This window comes from Hyaena hyaena, unplaced genomic scaffold (assembly GCF_003009895.1).
Source record: "Hyaena hyaena isolate Hyena2069 unplaced genomic scaffold, ASM300989v1 scaffold_8, whole genome shotgun sequence".
NCBI lineage: Eukaryota > Metazoa > Chordata > Mammalia > Carnivora > Hyaenidae > Hyaena > Hyaena hyaena.
The window spans coordinates 5,851,661-5,871,717 of record NW_024080640.1 but is presented as its reverse complement, the minus strand read 5'-3'; the positions used below and the strand labels follow the sequence as shown (position 1 = coordinate 5,871,717).

Sequence of the window (20,057 nt, the reverse complement as noted above, 5' to 3'; positions counted from 1 at the left end):
CAGCCTTGGAAGGTAAGGAAGTCCAGGAGAAGAGTAACCACAGGGCAGATGGGGTGAGAAAACTTCTTCTTCTTCTTCTTTTTTTTTTTTTTAATGTTTATTTATCCTTGAGAGAGTGAGAGAGACAGAGAATGAGCAGGGAAGGAGCAGAGGAAGAGAGGGACACAGAATCTGAAACAGGCTCCAGGCTGTCAGCACAGAGCCCGACAGAGGGCTCGAACCCACGAACCGTGAGATCATGACCTGAGCCGAAGTTGGACGCTCAACCGACTGAGCCACCCAGGCGCCCCGGGTGAGAAAACTTCTAAGCTGCCTTGAATGTCAAGGGCTCTCCCCACCCAGAACCACTGCTGTCCCTGCTTCTCTTTCTATCAGTTTTGTAATTATTGAAAAGATAATGAAAAGAAGAGAAAATGATTTTCTAAAGAAACGAGGAGGGGATAAAAAGAAGGATTAAGGCAAAAAAATGATTTGAAGAAAGAATTTAGAAGACTCAATGAGATAACAGCAATTATCAAAAATTGGGAAGAAATCTAAGAGATGGACAATTAAAAATAGATATAAAATAATTTAAAGTAAAAAATCATAATTAATAGTATAAAACAGAATCATGATTAACATTATAAGGCAAAATTATAATTAATTAGACTTTTAAAAGATTTGTAATTAAAAAGCAGAGATAAATAGTATTAAGTTAAAAACTCTAATTAGTTAAAATAATATTTTAGAAATGATGAGTACATTAACAGGAAAATGGACTAAGAACATGAATCCACATATGAAGAAATCCAAATAATTTATATATATATGCCAAAGTGTTCAACCTCACTAGTAATAAAATAAATGCAAATTAAAACTGTGAGCTGTTGATTTTTTATTTATCAGGTTGGGAATGGTTTGAAAAACATGCTCAGTGTAGTCAAGGATCTAGAAAACCACTGCCCGACAGGTCGAATTGTGAATTGTTTCAGATACAGAGGTTCAGAAGACATACAAGAACCTTGAACCTTTTTTCTTTCAATTTTTTTTATTGTGGGAAAGTACATATAAATTTTACCATCTTAATCATTTTTAAATGTACAGTTCAGTGGCTATAATTAAGTATATTCATATCGTTGTGCAAACATCCCCATTCGCCATCTCCCATACTCTTTTCATCTTGCAGAACTGAACCTTTATACCCATTAAGTAATAACTCACCATTTCCTCCTCCCTCTCACCCCCAGTAACTGCTGTTCTACTTCCTGTCTCTGTGGGTTTGACTACTCTGGGAAGCTACTCTAAGTGGAATCAGATAGTATTTGTTTTTCAATATATATTCTTTGGCCAAATGATTTCGATGCTGGGGTTTTATGGTAGGGAGATAATCACAAATATGCACAATGAGTTACCTTCATCAAAACATTGTTAATAGTGTTTGTGAAAATAGGGGGGAGAAAGTCCCTCTGGTCCAATAGTAGGAAATGCAATAAATAAAGATTTGTTACAAAAGGAATGCTATACAATCATTAACAACATTGTTATAAAAGAGTATTTAATGACATGGAAATGAGAATCTCAATACATTAAGCAGAAACTCCAGCAGGCTAAAGAACAATGCATACTATATGATTCTGTTAGTTTTGGAGAAAAAACGTGTGTATATTCTTTTTTTTTAATGTTTATTTATTTTTGAGAGAGAGAAAGAGAGACAGAGTGTGAATGGGGGAAGGGCAGAGAGAGAGAGAGAAGGAGACACACAATCCAAAGGAGGCTCCAGGCTCCCAGCTGTCAGCACAGAGCCTCATGCGAGGCTTCAACTCATGAACTGTAAAATCAAGACCTGAGCCAAAGTTGGACGCTCAACTGACTAAGCCACCCAGGTGCCCCTGTGTGTATATTCTAAATATATTGGCACAGTTATTTATGAGTAATGAGTAGTTGTGGGTGATTTAATTTTCAATTCATTGTTTATCTGCTACAATAAACACATTATGTTTTTTAGTTTTATTTATTTGGAAGAGAGTGACCACATGCATGTGTGTGCAGGCAAGCAGGGGAGAGGTAGAAAAAGTGAGAGACAGAATCCCAGGTAGGTTCTGTACTGTCGCCTTGGAATCTAATGCGGGGCTCGACTCACGAACCATGAGATCGTGACCGGAGCTGAAACCAAGAGCTAGTTGCTTAACCAACTGAGCCACCCAGGTGCCCAAGGTGTTATTTTTAATAAGTGAAAGTAACTCAAGGCAGATTAAGGAAAATAAGACAGCAGGTTACAAATAAGAATTCTAAATTAAGAACTTAAAAATAGAGTCAATCTAAGTAATTTAAATATCTAAAACATACACAAACAAAATATAACATTAAGGGCTTGAAAATATCATTAATAAAAAATTTTAAACTAGGCAGAATAAAATTAACCCCAAACATAAAATCACCATTTATTGAGCTCTCAGTGGATGCCAGATGCTGTTTGTGCTTGGTGCTTTAAATATATTAACCAAAATGGGTGAAAGGGTAAAATACTCCTCTATGTAAATAAATCAATAGATAACAGAGGGAAGGGCAAGCTTCGGGCCTTACAGCAGACTCTAGCTGGGACACTCATTCCTCCTTGAGAAACTCCTTCCTCACAACCTAGTCTTGGGAGCAAATGACTCTCCTTTTTTACTAGTCAGCAGGTGTCAAAAACTAATGATTTCTTGGACTCTGATATGCTCTAGGTAGTTTCTGTCCCTGGTCAGGGCCCCAAGAGATCTCCCTAGTCTCTGATCCAGTCCCCACCTGCTACTCCAGTGCCCAAAAGGTTTAACAGACTGAGTCACACTTTCTAGTGGCCAAAAGGACCATGCAAACGTGTGCAGTGATCACTCTGTGCTATCCTAAAAGTTGGTGGAATGAATGTAACTTGATATATAGAAGATGAAGCAGTTTATCAATTTGTGTGTGTGTGTGTGTGTTTTTTGTGTGTGTTTTTTTGTTTTTTTGTTTTTTTGTAGCGACTTACAGAAAACAGGACTCAGAGTTGTTTGCTCATTTAACTTAGAAGTCCAGGAAGACCTCTGGCTTCAGATAAGACTTGATTCAGAGCCAGGAGACATAACCAGGGCTCACTTTCTCTCTCTCCAATTCTTCTTGGATATGTTCCTTGCAGGTTAGCTTCATTTTCAGGTAGCTTTCTCTCGGGGGGAAAAGAAGGAGACACTCTAGGCTATAGCCTCCTTCCCATATGGTGGGAACCTATTCCATAAGCTTCCTCAGGAGAAGAACATTTTTTTTTCCTTCTTGAACCACAAGGATCTGCTGATAGGCGTAAGGCAGTGAGGAACCTCATTCCTATGTCTTGCTGGAGCTGAGGGCGGGGACAATTTCATTCAAAACTGATGTCTGAGAAGGATAAAGAGGGAGTTTGTGAATAGAAAACAACAATATTAATGGCAGGAGAAAAGAGAAGCAAATGTCCATTCTGGCAATTCTTTGATTTTAGGCATCTTGGGAAGACTTTATTGTTCAGGTGACATTTGGACTGGGGTTTTAAGGAAGCTCATGATCTGAAGAACAGGAAGGGTATTTCTAGATTTAGATTAACAACATACTGAATGCTCTAGAGTTATGAAATGTACTGGACTACTTAGAAATGTGGAAAGGTTCAGTGAGATGGTAACCACAGGTAAACAGTGAGAAAGACTGGCTGGGATCAGAATAATAGATTCAGAATGTTCTTGTTAATTATGAAGTATTCTGAATCCCAGCTTCCCTGCAAAGGATTCACTCATCCCCTAAGACATATTGTATCAAACAGATCTTTCTCTTTAAATTTAGTTTCTAAAGTTTATTTACACCTTACATAGAGTCAAGTACAAAAATTGTAATCATCCATCTCAGTGAATTTTTATATATATATTTTTTAATGCTTTTATTTATTTCTAGGAGAGAGAGAGAGAGAGAGAGACATTGTGAGCAGGGGAGGGTCAGAGAGAGAGGGAGTCACAGACTGAAACAGGCTCCAGGCTCTGAGCTGGCAGTCAGCACAGAGCCCGACGCGGGGCTCGAACTCACGAACCGCGAGATCATGACCTAAGCGAAAGTCGGATGCTTAACCGGCTAAGCCACCCAGGTGCCCCTGAATTTTTATATTTTTAATTTTTAATTGTTATTATTTCTTTGAGAGAGAGAGGGAAGGAGAGAGAGAGAGAGAGAGAGAGAGAGGATGAGTGCAAGCAGGGGAGGGACAGAGGGAAATAAGAGATAGAAAATCCCAAGCAGGCTCCACACCCAGCACGGAGGAGCTCATGTGGGGCTCAGTCTCATGACCATGAGATCATGACTTGAGCCCAAATCAAGACTTGAGCCCAAATCAAGAGTTGGCTGTTAAACCAACTAAGCCACACAGGCACCCCTCAGTGAATTTTCTAGACACCTGTATAATAACCACACGATAAAACATTTCCAGCATATCAGAAGACTCCATCATGCCCCCTCCCAGTCAACTACACCCCAAAAGGTAACATCTACTCTGATATCTACCACCATACATTAGTTTTGCCTGTTCTTGAACAGCATGTAAATGGCCTCATGCAGTATATATTCTTCTATGTTAGGCTACTTTTGCTCAATTTCATGTCTATGAATATTCATGTTGTCAAATATAGCAATGGTTTATTCCTTTTCGTGGTGGTATAGCATTCCATTGTATAAACATACCACAATTTATTTCTCCGTTCTAAAGTTGATGGACATTTGGGGCTGTTGTGAATAAAGTTGCAGTGAATATTCCTGTAGGTGTCTTTTAGTAGACACCAGCCTTCATTTCTGTTGCATATATTTACAGGGTTGGAATTTCTGGGTCCTTAGCTAGAGGATGATCAGCAAATGATGAATGATTGATGAAGCCTCTAATATTCTAATAGGGAAGGCATACTGATTCTTGCTGGGCTTTAGCCATTTCTGTGCTGGATGTCTCTGTTGCCACCTCACAGCTGTGCACTGTCTCTCCCCATCTCTGCTGGATAATCATGTTTGCCATGGTTCCAGTGGCCACTGCAATATCACAGGTCAGGCTTCAGAGCCCCGGCATTTAGGGCTCATGAGGGCTGTTTCTCATGATAGAGCAGCATGGAGGGGGGATGGTAAAGTCTTAGACTTAATTGCTGGAGATCTGGGATCTCCTCAGGCTCTGATGAAGCAAGACTGTGTGGTCTTGGGCAACTCATAGCCTTTCTGGTTGTCAGCTCATTCATCTATGAAATAAAGAGAAGATGCAATAGTTATCAGGTCACCTCCACTTGGAAGTCTTGTGATTCCTAATCAAAGAGTTGTATTGTCCAGAGTCTTGTTCCAGGGCGAGGTTTGGGATTCACTGTGGTTTGGAACTACTGAGTAGAACAGAATCTCAGTGGAGTAGAGATGTTCATAAAGTACCCTCCTTGGTGCTTCTCTGCACCGAGGCAAAAGGGGCACCAAGTAGGGAAACACACTTAGGTGAGAACCAGTTGTGTGGAATGTATACCTAGGGACATTTCTACTCTATTAGCATCAATAAACAGGCCTGTCCAACATCGAAGCTCATATAACCTTGATGCATTTCAAGCATTTGTTATCTGGAAGAGGCTAACAGCCTGTATTTCAGAAATCTCTCAAGATCCATGACAGGTAGATATTGTTAAAGGGTGAGGAGAATGTCCCTGTGCTCTCAAATAAAAATGGTTTGAAAATTCATCAAGGCCAGAGGAGCCATTCAGGATTGATGACAGATGGAGTGTTTGAGCCTGTTTGAGGATCAGAGAGGAGAAATGAGCCTCTTCTGACCTGGGCTCTGTTTGTCAGAGATGATCACTTCAATCAGACACAGAGGAAATCCAAGGCTCTGAGACCTTTGCAGGGCTTGAGGGTGGATGAGACAGGAGCTGGGCTGGGTGGGCCTCTCACTCTCTGGGAAAACTTTTCCCTACTCTCTGGTGTCCCTCCTTCCATGCCCTGAGCCGACACTCTGTGTTTCGGCCACTGTATTCTGATGAATGTAGGATGAGGAGAAAAGAAATAAGGTGTCAGGGAAAAAAACATAAAAATGAAAAAAATATATATCAGAAGGATGTCCAGGAAATGGCAGAGAATGGCCTTTTAGAAACTGGCTATAAATTTGTTGAAGCTTTACTCTATGATAATCTTTATGCCAGAGGTACCAGGAAATCTACTTGGTGCATTGCCAAGTAAGAACCCATGTGTAAAATTTATTTTAGCTATGTGGTGTTAAGTGATGTCTGTTAAGCAGAATGGTCACCAGACCCCATCTTGTGATGGCGATGTAGCACAGCTTATACAATTTATTGTGAACAAGAAATTAGTAGCAAAGCCTACTGGGAGGTGAAAGTCAAAGATAGATGGAGAGATCCTTGAAACATGGGAGAACATTGCCTCATGATTTTACTAGATGTGTGGGCAGTGCAAGGGTCTATTTTACTTGAACAGTGATGGGATACTAAAGGGACACCATGTGATTTGTGCCATTACTGTGGATATTTTCCAAGACACAGAGAGATATTGTCATACTGTGCTTGTGAATACCTTGTAATTATTGCTGACTTGTTTCATGGTATTTTGGGTTTCTAATCTCTTCAAGTATGCTGCCCAAAATTCTTGTTTTTGAAATATGTCACATAAACACACTTGTGCACGCACATGCACACACACACACACACACACACACACAACCACTGGTTTAGGGCTTCATTGTTTTTATGATTCTACATACAATAATTGGTGGGGAAAGCTTTAATGTCCTGTTCTGGCTTGCTGAATAAGTCTTAGTCCATATTTTCAGGATGTTTTTACATTGATTGTCTGCACTACATAAGAAGCACTTTTCAGTGATTTTAATTGGTTTGCTATAACTATGGCAACTATATGTCCCAGATTTTCTAGGATGATCCTGATTTCAATGGCTGATTTAATTGTCTCTATAAGTACACAAATAATAGAATATGTGCTCCAATTTTTAGCTCAGAAAACAGTATCATTATATGTATCTTCTATTTCAGCACAGGTCATAGAATCTACTTGTTCTCCTGTGCCCCTGAAATGCTACTCAGAAATGCTGGGGAGAGGCTATGATAAACCACACAGTCATTAGTGATTCTGGTTTAGGACCAGGAGTAGGTCTCTCTCCTTCCTGATATATCATCATGCCAAATCATTTTCTTTCTTTTCTTTTCCTTCCTTCCTTCCTTCCTTCCTTCCTTCCTTCCTTCCTTCCTTCCTTCCTTGCTTTCTTGCTTTCTTTTTTTACCTCTCCTTTCACACACTTCTTCCTACATTCCCAAGTAGTCTATCAGGGACCGTCAAGTGATGTGTGAAGAAACGTGGCAGAAGAGGGATCACCAGGATTTTGCTTTTGCAACTTTGTGTTTAAAGTTGGAATTGGAAAATCAAGAATATGCAGTGCAAACCTTCTTCCTAACTTGAGACTTCTGGAATTTTATTTGAGAGATTTGGAAGTCTAGGTGTATTTTTATTTTTCCAGGGGATGGAGGGAATTAGGGATGACTAGAATTTTGACAGCAGAAGCATTTATTTATTTGTTTGTTTTCTTTATTTGGAGCATTAATTCCAAAGGTTTGAGATGGTGGGAAAGTAAGAAGTCAGTCAGGATGAAGGAATTGGAAAGTAACGTTGCTTGCTGGCCCAGCTAAGAGCTGTGAACAATCAAAGTACTGCCCAGTTCTCTGTTCTGCATCAACATAAACTGTTGACAGGCAGTGTTTTTACTTAGAGTGCTGGTCTCCTTGCGAAGATTGAAGACAATACTACATTGTATTATTATTGTTGTAAATATTTAGGTAGGCCTCCTAGGATTGCAAAGATTCTTTGGTAAGGGCGCGTGTACCTCAGAGCCTAGGAAGCATAAGACTAGGAGCCTTGAAGGGTCCAGTCCTTGTAAAAAACTGCAGTTTGGAGACCTTTCTGAATCCTAGGGAACTTTGGAAGCTTCTGGAGTTGTGGGTCTCTACCCCCAGTACCCCCATGCTATGTGTAGGACTCAACAATTCCTGGAAGGTCTAATTAATTTAGTATCTCTTCTGATTGGCTTCTTTTTCAGTACTTTGAAGCTTCTCAGAGTTTCTTTTGTTTTCTTCCCTTTTTCTTTAAAAAGCATATTTTATTTTATTTTATTTATTTATTTTTTTTAATGTTTTATTTATTTCTAGGAGAGAGAGAGAGAGAGACAGCGTGAGCAGGGGAGGGTCAGAGAGAGAGGGAGTCACAGACTGAAACAGGCTCCAGGCTCTGAGCTGGCAGTCAGCTCAGAGCCCGACGCGGGGCTCGAACCCACGAACTGCGAGATCATGACCTAAACGAAAGTCGGACACTTAACCGACTAAGCCACCCAGGCTCCCCTAAAAAGCCTATTTTAGACTTTAGTGAATGATAAATAAATTTCTGTCATATTTGATAGCTATAAATTATTGGTTTGGAGCTTACATATTGTATAGTTCATCCATTTGGAGTATACAAGTCCATGAGAGTATATTTAAGAGTTCTGCAAACATCACCATAATCTAATTTTAGAACATTTTTATCACTGCCCCTGTCCTCCGCCAAAGAAAGTTTGTTCCAACTAGAAGTCACTCTCCATCTTACCCCCTCCTAGCCCATGGCAAGCCTAATCTACTATTTTCCCCACTATGAGTTTGCCTATTCTGGACATTACATTCAAATGGAGTCATATAAGAAGTTGACTTTAATGTCTGAATTCTTTCTGTTGGCATAATGTTCTTGGGGTTCATCCAAATTATTGCATAGATCAGCACTTTATTACTTTTTATTGTTGAATAATATTCCATTTTCTGGATATACCACATTTTGTTTACCCACTCATCAGTCTACGGGCATTTGAATTGTTTTTGCTGCTGTTACAAATGAAATTGTTTTCTTAATTTCATTCCTGGCTTGTTGATTGCTAGCGTATAGAAATATAAATGATTTTTGTATGTTGATCTCGTATCATGCAATCTTGCTGAATTTTTAAAATTAGTTCTAATACTTTTTTTTTAGTGGATTTCTTGTGAATTTTGTACTTATAAGATCATGTCATCTGTGAATAGAGATAGTTTTACTTCTTTTCCAATCTGGATACCTTGTATTGTTCTTACAGTTTCTGCTCCCCTATCTTTAGCTTACTGTGATACCTCCGAGTTCTGACTCAGAATCAGAGCTTTTCTCTTTCCTATCTTTTTGTATGCTCTGAAATTTCAAGTTTAAATTTGAGAAAGCAACCGAGAGATAGAGGAAAGGGAAAAAGACTAAATAGAGTCTGAGTGGCTAAAGTGTTAGCTGTTATTTTTGTTTGGCTAAAGCTTTGCATTTTAGCTCATAGGTCTCTGGGCAATTAAATGGCACCTTTGGGTTACATGATCACTAATAAACTGTGGCCAGAGAGAAAGGGAGATCACAGGTTTTGGGTAGCTCAGGAAATTATCTTTAGAAGGGACTGTAGGCATGGTTTGGCCTTGAAATTGACACAGAGAGACCAATATTATTATAGTAGGCATTTTTCCGAGAATAAGACATATCTTTTTTTAAATTCAAGTTTTTAAAAAAATGTTGGTTGGAATGGATTGTGAATTCCAAAGTATTTTTAGATTGACTAATAAGATCAGTTACATGTTTCTATATCATAAAAAGGGATGGCAATACATTATGTCTCATACTTAGGCCTCTGCATCTTTATTTCATTGAAAGAATTCGTTCAGTAGTCTAAGGACATAGTTCCAAGATAACTAGTGGTCCTTCAAATCTCTATTCTTTCCTTAAACTTCTGTAATTATTAATTTGGATAAGAATTTATTGAACATCTGCTTTATGTAGAACCTCCAGTAGGTACTATATATTGGGGTAACAACTGAGGAGAGTGTGGAAGGAACTTGCCAATGAAAGGGAAAACATAATCTCTGGTATTTTTAGCTCACTGTAAAAGGAAGGTTAAAACATATCATACAACTTGAGGAAAAGTACAAAGTAACATGGAGTCTCAAAACTGCAGAGTAGCATAATATAATTTGGAAATATATATATTGAAAATTTTAAAAATGATGACATAGGATAAATTCACTACTCTGCTACTGACTAGGGATACAGAGATGAAAAAGACATAGTCTCGGCTCTAAAGATTCCTACAGTAATAAATCAGCATGTAATTGAAACTTGAAAATGTTATTGCAGTTTAAGGGGTGCCTGGCCGGTTCAGTAAGGGAAGCATGCAACTCTTGATTTTGGGGTTGTGAGTTTGAACCCCACATTTGGTGTAGAGATGACTAAAACTTAAAAAGAGTTACTGCGGATTTTTGAATGCCTACGTAATAAGAGGACGCCATGCTGGTTGGTTGTTTTTAATGTTGAAAGGAATCTGAGGATCCCTGTCATTAGCCTTATTTCCAAATTGACCTCCATAAGACTAAGGTAATATAACTAAACTTACATGTCACAGAGTAGCAAATAATAACTTTTAAGGGAGGGAGGGTCAGAGAGAAGAGGAGGGAGAATCTTAAGCAGGTTCCATGTCCAGTGCAAGTCCATTGCGGGCTCAGTCCCATGAACCAGAAGATGGTGACCTGAGTCAAAATCAAGAGTCCCACGCTCAGCAGACTGAGTCATGTAGACACCACACAAAAAATAATTTTAAATATGTTGTACATTACTTAAAAACTATTTACTGGTCTTATAGAGGTGAAAGTCTGAATTAGAAACTTTTCAAAATAGATGATCTCGATTTCCTCTGAGGTGGTTTTAATTCTTCCACGAATTCATGTCACTTTTAGCAATCACTTAACTTTTCTTCGTCTCATTGTATTATGGTCTAACTAGCTTATATAACTGAAGTAGAAGGAGACACAAGAAAGTGAATGATCTGCATGCTTGGTGCAATAAATTTATGCTCTTTGTTTTCACACATGCAGACTTGAAAACCATATTTAATTTTACAAAAGTAAACAAAGCAGTATATAGTATATATCCCATGAGGTAGGGCCGTAGGCCAAGTTTTTTATTTTCATTTTTACTTTTCTATGGTTAAGACTAAAATAAATGTTAAATTTTCCTTGAGATTTTAGAGTCAGGAATCTAGGAATGGTTTCATTTGCAGAGTGCATCTCCTTAATTAAACTGTGAGTTCCTTTAGGAGAGATACTGTTTGTACCTTTTAACTAACCTACCTAAGTTTCTAGAATAGTATTTTCAAGGTAATACTTTGTTAGGTAAATGAACTTCCTCGAAAGTTGCCAGGCTAGAAGCCTTTTGGGCAGTCAAGACCACATCTCCCAGAATGCCATGCTCCCCTAGCGCCCAGGTCTGAGGCGGGAATGTCCCAGCAACCATCGCACCAGATGGAGACTACAATTCCCAGTTCCACCCAGGGGCACCGGAAACCTTGTCAAACAGAACTTGTTGCCATAGCATCCGGGTCTGGTCCAACCAATCCGAGAGCCTCTCCCGAGTAGAGGCGGGACGTTTGTATCTCCGACCAACCGGAGGCCTTTTTGTTGTGGAGCGTGACCGGAGGAGGCGGGAGTTCGGGACCGGGGCCTTCTCCTTGCTTCTTGGGGTCGTGGCCTTGCTCCTGCCGTGCAAGGAAGGTGTCCGGGCGTGTCCACGCGCGTGTGTGCGCGTGGGCCCTGAAGTGCTCGTGCGTCCGCTCTAGGTCTCTGTGGGGGCAGAAGCAGTAGCCATGGGCGGGACCTCCAGCACCCGCCGGGTCACCTTCGAGGCGGACGAGAATGAGAACATCACCGTGGTGAAGGGCATCCGGGTGAGTGACAGTGGGTGGGCAGAGGGCCAGCACCCGGACTCGGACCCCAAACCTCCGACCTTCCCGGGACTTGCTCAGCCTGATTTCCCCCGTCCCGGCCCCCAGTGTTGTCCGGCCCGAAGCCGAGTTCTCTGCAAAGAAGCTTGAAGTTTCAAGACTTGGGACATTCATTCAGAGATATTTCCTGGTTGTGTGCTAAGTGCTGGAGGGAGTTGGGGGGGGGGAGATGCCACGTTGTATTAGACCCTCCCGGGGCTCACAGCCTGGGTTTGACTATTGCTCACGAGTAGTGGGACTTTATTTGCAACCCCTGTCTTCGCTTCTGCGAAATGGGGCTTGTCTTACTCGCCACCCCCCCCCCCCCCCCCCCCCCCCCCCCCCCCCCCCCCCCCGGTTCAGGACCCCAACTCTGGTTTTGCACTACCTCCGTTACCTTTCTCAAGGTGAATTGTCTTTGAGGAGACCTTTACCTGCTCTCGGTCGTTTGGTGCTCTCCCTCTGAGCCCGTCGCCGCAAGCTCACACATCCCACAGACTCTTGACCTGCCTGGGGTGACTTCTCCCTTCTTCGCTTTCACTTGATACTCTCTTTCCCTCCTCTGTGGCCAGCCGCCTAAGTTTTGGGCTGGACCCAGTGGCTTCAGGACAAGTGTCTGCCAACCTGACAAGGCCTGAGACAGGCTTGCAGTTTTTCAGACCGCTGGGAGTAATACAATCAGTTCTCTACCAGACGTCGCAGAGGAATTTTTAATGTTCTCGCATGTGCTTGACACATTAACTGACAACTTGATTTTTCTCTAGGGTGTCAGTACACCAGCACTAACTTCATTAACACACTCTCTACTGCACCTGAATTTGGAGATTCACTCTCTCTTTTTTTGGAAAGTATGCCAGAAGCGGTTTCACTTCTGAATGTTATATCTTTTATTTTTCTTCCTCTGTTATTACACCACCAGCATAAGTCAATGAAATGTATACATTATTTTTACCATCTGTTATCAGAGAATAAAATTTCTTAAATATTTAAAATATTTACAAACTTTTTACTGTGAAACTGTTACCTTGAGAAGAACTTATTAATTAAAGTTTTCTTTATAGAAACTCAAGACTGTTGAACTCAGTTTTTGGTCTGTGACCACCGTTTCTTTATATCATATTAATTAATGATAGTACCACAGTTTGTAATAGAATGTCTGAGGCTGCCTTGCGTTGTTGTGGTTTCGTTGGTACTCTTTGGAGTAAAATAAAAACTACTACAAACTCTGAGTTTTATGCAGAGATTTGTTTAATCTTGCTTGAGGCTTTGAGTGTTCCGTACCAGAGGGTGGAAAAAAATAAGGGAAAGCAAAATAAATTTCGGGGGAGAAAACATTGGCCAGAAGAATGTGTAAATCCATGTTCTCATGCTCTAGTACAGGCACATTGATGAGAGCAAACAAAATTACAAGAAAATTTGGCCATGGCACTGAGGTTCCTATCAAATATTAGGTAAGGTTAAATAGGGTAAGTATGATGAGAGGGGTATATGATAGACTAAAATGGAGAGTTTGTTTAAAAAACTTTTTCTAAACTTTTTAAATAAAAGAAGCTGTGCCTTTTGACCACTCAACTTGACAGCTGTATTCCTTTTGTTTCCTTTCTCACAGAGTACATTTTATTTATAATAATCCAAGCACACAGCATGCTCCTTTTGACCTCTACGCTTTACTATTCTTCAGGATACACCCTTCACCTGGAATGCACTTGCAGTGTTCTCCCAGTTGCTTCAAATCCTTCTTTTTCAAGGACATTTTGCATCGTTTTGAGCTTCGGTTTTCTCATCTGCAAAATGATGGGGCTTGAATACGTCTCTAAGATCTCTGAGCTTTTCAAGTTTTGAAATTCTGTGAGACTCTTGGCAGTACGAATTTCTTGTAGCCATACTCAGCCTGTCGCATTTTCCTCTAAAAATGGCACGCTCTTGAATTGTTGAGTACTTGGGGGTTCATTCTGAGTTCTTCGAGGTCATGGTCAAAAGAACATCAGCTGGAGTTAAACAGACCACAGTTTTAAGTCTCAGATTAGGATTTATTAGTCTGTGGCTTTGGACAAGTCACATTTTTGTATTTGGTAAGAAGATGAGGTAAGGTATTTAAAATATATGGCACCTTGTAGATATATTTTTATCTAAAAGCAGCCATTTTCATAAGGTTTCATAACAACTAATATTTGAAGATTCTTTGGAGGTGCTCTGTAGTATAGTGGAGAGAACACTTGCTTTGGAACCAGGCAGACCTGGGTTTAGTCTTAGCTCTGCCTGTTACTAGGCTCTGTGTCCCTGGACAAGTCACTTTTGATTGTGTTTCCTTGTTCAGTATGTCTGGATCCTAGATAGCCTGCTTGTAACAGTTATGTATCAAGCACTATTGGTGAGAAAGTTGACATAATGTATCCAGGCATTTAGTATTTTGACAGTGTTTATTATGTGAGTAGTAGCTATTATTAGAGCTGTTCAAGGGAATGAATATGTAAACTCCTATTGAATTTAAATAAAAATTAGAGCATATTGTGTTTTCATGGCATACCTAAAGATGTGGATGGAAAAAAAAATAAAGATGTGGGCTGGGAAATAGGAGTCCTGAGTTCTGCAGCTGATCGCCTGTGTGATTTTTTTCTTTAGGCATTTTGTATATCTTTTCAGCTGATATTTATGTTTTTCTTTGCTCGAAACAGTCATCTTGTTTCCCTCTGAGGCACCGGGAAGGGCAAGCAGCAATCTCAGTATCATAAGTGAGTCACTGTTTTTTAGCTCAGTGGATTAAAACGTGTTGCTGATGAAGTCCACACTTCAGTGTTGAACTACAGATAGGGTTGTTCAAGTTGGCTGAAGAAAACATCCCAAATTTGCCCAATTGTTTAATATTTATGTCCTCACTCATAAGAAATGAGAGCGTAGGAGCGATTCATGGCCTCAGCCACTGCTGGAAAACCAATTCTGCATTCCACTGATAAGGATAGTAATTTCATCTTCATTTATCTTAATATAGGAAGAGTAGCATTTAGCAGGCGATATCAGGCTTTTGGTAACTAGGCTGTGTTTATTGATAATGTTTGTCTAGATTTTTCTTGCTGAGGTCAACGGCTAGCAATTAAAGGACGTACTTACAATTTTAAGTTTAAAGTTTGGTCTCACCTTTATGACGTGTTATTTTTATGGTATTTATAGGGTCTCGTATATAATACCTTTATCCTTAGCAATTGATAGCTTTCCCCCACTTGCATAAAATCACCCATATTCTTACACCTTATTTCAGCTTCTAATCTGAAACAACTCATGGTTGAATGAAAGGCCACCTCTTGCCTTGCCTTCCTCTCCAAGTCTAAAATAATTTCTAGGGCTAGAAAGACCAAGCATTTTCATTACTCATATTAAATGTGCTTAATAGGATTTTTCTGAGCACCTGCTGTGCTTGCTTGGAAGACATGCTTACCACTCAGTCTTCCACTGGTTTATCTGAAATATCAAAGCTGTCAGTGAACTCTTCCAGAGCAAATGTCAACTTCAATGAGTATCATTTTCAAAGTAATATTTATCGTGCTTTCCAGGCATAAATGAGTCTCTGCAACTGGCCTTGAAGTTGCAAGCTGAAATTCATGGGAGCCATACATGGGGTAGTGTGGATACTCACATGGAACACAACTAATGCTTTGGGGAAGCATTGGCAGTTGGGAGCCTCTAAAGGAAAAGATTATTTAATGTGAGATCTTGTTGAGGATTCTGGAGAGTGTATATTAGCAGAGGCAACAAAGTCCAGCCAGCCATGGGGAGTGTGGAGGGATGTTGTCCAGGTAATTCAGTTAACTGGTGGAAGACTGGTACCTTTGCAGTTTAGAATCTATGACTCGCTTGGGCAGAGTACCATGTTAAACTTTCTAGGACTCTTCTTTTTAAAGCTTTCTAAGATTTTATACAGGTAGTAGAAATTCATTTCCATTAATGACAAATGCAAAGAAATGTTTGTGGCAAATTACAAACATAAGCTAAAAATAACTATATATATATCTGTATATCTCTTCCTCCCCTGCCATGCCCTTAAGTAGTTAGGAGTAATATCTTCTAAATAATAATGGCAGTTCTTGGAGCCCGTGCCTTAAAATGGTAGTTAAAAAGCAAACCAGTACTCACAGAAAATGACATACATGGAAGGAAGACCAAGCGAGAAAAATGGGTCTGACTCCTTTAATTTGTTTGATAAGGTGCATCTGGAAGAGATGAGAAAAACTATTATGGAGGTGAGAGTGTGACTTGTTTCTGTCTCATGTGGTTGCAAACTTTACCTCTTGGTGTTCCCCTCCTCCTTTTACTCTGTTCCTTGGAAGTGGAAATACTTTATCTTTGTCCATCTCACGTAGGCTCCTCTTCTGAGAATACTGCATTCTAGATTGGTGAGTGGTATATTTGTGCTGATTTTATTTTATTTTATTACTTTTTAATGTTTATTTGAGAGAGAGAGAGAGAGAGAGAGACGGATCATGAGCAGGGGAGGGGCAGAGAGAAAGGGAGACACAGAATCTGAAGCAGGCTCCAGGCTCTGAGCTGTCAGCACAAAGCCTGACATGAGGCTCGAAATCATGAGCCGTGAGATTGTGACCCGAGCTGAAGTTGGACGCTTAACTGTCTGAGCCACCCAGGTGCCCCATCTGTGCTCATTTTAGATAAGAGCGGCCAAGGTAGGTGGGCAGATTTGGGTGGGAACACTGTAGAACATGACACCTGTCTTTTCCTCCTCTCTGGAGCACATGTTTGTGTGGTGAGTGGTACAGAACTTGGTAAGTCCCATTTACTTAGACTTGTCTTTAGTGGCAAGTAGAGAATAGGGCAGATAATCGAAGTCCGTGGATGGAATTCTGTGATGTTGGTGGGCCCTCTTAGTTATCTGTCATGTTAGAACAGTGGTTCTTTTAGTTCATAGATTATTATAAATCTGTGAGGTATAGATTCTGCTCAGAACAATACAGCAAGCAGACAGTTGTATACAGGTGAGGAATTAATCCCTAGACCCCTGAGTCCAGGGACCTCTGGGCATGATTCCTGTGTGTGTGTGTGTGTGTGAGAGAGAGAGAGAGAGAGAGAGAGAGAGAGAGAGAGAGGTTGAGATTGAGAGGAGAGAGATTTGCCATTCTTTGCTGCAAATACTTTTTGTAGACTGCATATGTATTTGCCTTGTTGGGGAGTATAGAGAGGTTTCGAAAGCAGGTAAAGTAGCTATAGATGTTTAAATAGGACAAAAGCTTTTCTAAAAGAAGTACCTTGTTTAAGGGAAGATGTTTCCTAAAGAAGCTACTTCCCTCACAGAGGGCTGCTTATCCAGCTCTTGCAGAAGCTTATGTTCTACCTCTGATCCCTTTTTGGGTAAGTTCACAACACTAAGAAGAGTTGTTCTAAAGCTACAGATTGTGGATGTAACCCTGACCTGTCAGCTGCTTCATGAGTACCCCTGTTCACAGGAGATCAGGGGAGCGTGCAGATCTGAACTCACTTCTGCAACTGGAAGGTCAGCTCAATTGGTATTGACTGGAAATACAGAGGATAACATAGCATGGCAATTGCCTTACATCAACATACCTGAGAACGTCCTGGGGGTAGGTGAGTCATGCTTGGAGTAAGCACAGCTGCAACCGTAGGCTGCCTGCCATGGATGTGCCTCTGGAAGGGCCTGATATCCACTGACGAAGACTGTAAGAACGAAAGATGACGGTTGATGCCCAACACAACTTTACAACATGTTTATCAACTCACAAGATGACTTGTGCTGCTTTGGATGACATGCTTATAGATTTGCTGAAATACAGTCAAAGACCACATTGGGAAATGTTTTGAATTGATACTAGAATTTGACATTAAGTAGCAAGTTTTGAAGCATCAGATAAGCAACAAAAATAAATAAGACCTAGTGATTAGGCTGCAGGAGACACTACACTTTACCCAAAGAGCATGCATAGATGGGGATAAATGAGAACTTTGTATCATCGTACCACGACTTAGGCAGCTGCTGCTGGCAATAGCTGTAGCCCTGTCTTCATGCACCGAGTAGCCGAGGAGCTGAGCACAAGCTCTGGGGACCTGGTGAAAGAACAGCAGGACAGGATCAGTCTGAGTCCCCGTGGCTGGAGCTTTACTGCCGGTCAGGTTTCACCAAGTATGTGTGTAGGGAACCCTCCCTAAAACTCTGGGCGCAGGTGTTCTTCAGTTTCAGATGAGGAAAATGAGGCCCGTGGAGATGACTTCCTTAAGATTGTACAGCCAGGAGGGGCCCAGTGCTTTTTCCTCTGTTTGGGTCAGCCTTTGGTTTTACTCTAAAGGGATAATACTTTTGAAGCTGCTGTAGTCACTGGGAAGGACTTTCTGTAGTATTCATTTTGAAAGTAGCAATAGGTAGTGGTAATGTATGAATTTTGATGAGAAGTGGATGAAATGGTGTTTAGAAGAAAGGGTAGCCTATCTCCAATACAGGTGAAGGCTTATAGCTAATATTTGATTTTTAGCAAACACATTCACTTTCTGATTGCGTAGCATATGTATCTAGTGTAGTTGTAGTTCTTTGACTTTGGCCAGAATCATAGAAATATAGATTAACATACAAAATTATATGTACATATAATTTATGTCAAATTAACCTTAGATACATTGGCTTCAGACACAAATTATATTAAATATGGAACATATACCATATATGATGTATAGTAGTTTATAATAGTATATGATATGTAATATATAATATATGTAGTGTACTATGGCATACTCAATTAAAATAGCCTATAAATATATATAATATGTGGTATATTGTATTACATATTTAATGAGCTTTATATACATTATGTATCAATTAAAATAGTTTTAAGGTTCTAAAACTTAGTAAGGCTCATTTTATCTCCTTAAGAGGAAGTGAATTTATTTTACCACATAGGATTGTAGGGGTGTATTGTTTAATAGAGAAAGCACTGGCCTGGAGACCGGGGGTGGGGGGGGTGGGGGGTGGGGTTACTGCTTATCCTGATGCTACCAGAAACTGGATGTTAACTCAGGGCTTTTTTTCTTACCTGTAAATTGAGAGGATTGTAGTCAGTCAATCTTAAAGGGTTTTTTCCTGAGATGTATCTCAGCTTTGCCAATGAGTTTCAGCAGCAATGTCAGTGGCTGTCAGTTGTTAGAAAAGATGCAAGTGGCCCTGACATCTTCAAATAGAAAGTCCCTTGACATTGTCCTTTCTAACTTCGATTTCTCTTCTAAGAGCCTTGGGATTTTTCTCCAAAGACCCCACCTTTTGAGCTGTAGTCTTGCCTTTAACTGTCTCTCCTGCATTCTGGTTTGGGTCCTGAGATGTTTAGTAACTACTCAAGTACAAACTGTTTTGTTGAGTGATGTATTGCAAGGGCCTTAAATTAATGCTGGCCTAGGAAACATTTGGTGAATGATTCAGTAGTATACAGGGGCACACAGTTTTGTGGAAAGGAAAAATACTTGTTTTGTCTTGGAGATTTGTGCAAGGTATAGTAGGGTGCAAATAAAGGTAGCCTTGGGTAAGCAGAGTTGGAATTGAGTGGGGAACTGATTTGGTCAGAGAAGGCTTTAGGATGTTTGAACTGGATTTTGAAAGGTGATTCCCTCCTCCAGGGCCAGGGGAGAAGGCAATAGAGCCATGTGTAAAGGCAAAGAGAGAGCCTCAAATAAGTAGCCAGTATTGGGGGGAGACAAGGTATGAAGTATTACCGGAAAGGCTGTGGAAATTGAGCTTGAGAGTTAGGCTATGACCCAATGATGAGGAAGTCTTGGATGCTGTGCAGAAGAATTTGGACTTCTCTGTCAACAGAAGGTATAAAGGGTTGAAGCAGGGAGTTACCCTAATCCGATTTGCATTTTAGGAAGATTATTGATGGTGCCATGAATTAGGGCAGGGGGATTGGGATGGGAGAGGAAATGTTGCATTTACTGGGAATTTAGGGGTTGAAATTTCATGGCTCAGAGGATGAGGGAGGACGAAGAGTCAGGGGAAGTCCTCTGTTCTGATTTAGAAAGTTGGATGGAGGTGGTGTCATTAATGAGATTAGGAAAGCAAGAAGACAGAGATTTTGGCAAATGTGAATTCAGTTTAGGACATGTTGGGTTTGAGGGGCTTGTGGTCTGTCCAAAAGGAGGTGTCCGTTAGGCAGTTCCGTGCATAGGTCTAGTGTTTGGGACATGAAGGATTTAGAATTCATTAATTTATCAATGCAGTTACAAGTCAAGGGAGTGGATGAGA

The 20,057-nt window shown here is 40.4% G+C and overlaps 1 protein-coding gene across 2 annotated transcripts in view; it reads left to right on the top strand.

Moving 5' to 3' along the window:
* The first annotated feature begins 11,540 nt into the window (after positions 1–11,540).
* The window catches only part of CHCHD3 (coiled-coil-helix-coiled-coil-helix domain containing 3), a 276,511-nt gene continuing 267,994 nt past the window's right edge, over positions 11,541–20,057 (top strand). For both annotated transcript variants that reach the window (XM_039244019.1, XM_039244011.1), the window contains exon 1: positions 11,541–11,779. In XM_039244019.1, the coding sequence (XP_039099950.1) occupies positions 11,699–11,779 (81 nt within the window). In that variant the 5' untranslated portion in view covers positions 11,541–11,698. The remainder of the gene's footprint in view (positions 11,780–20,057) is intronic.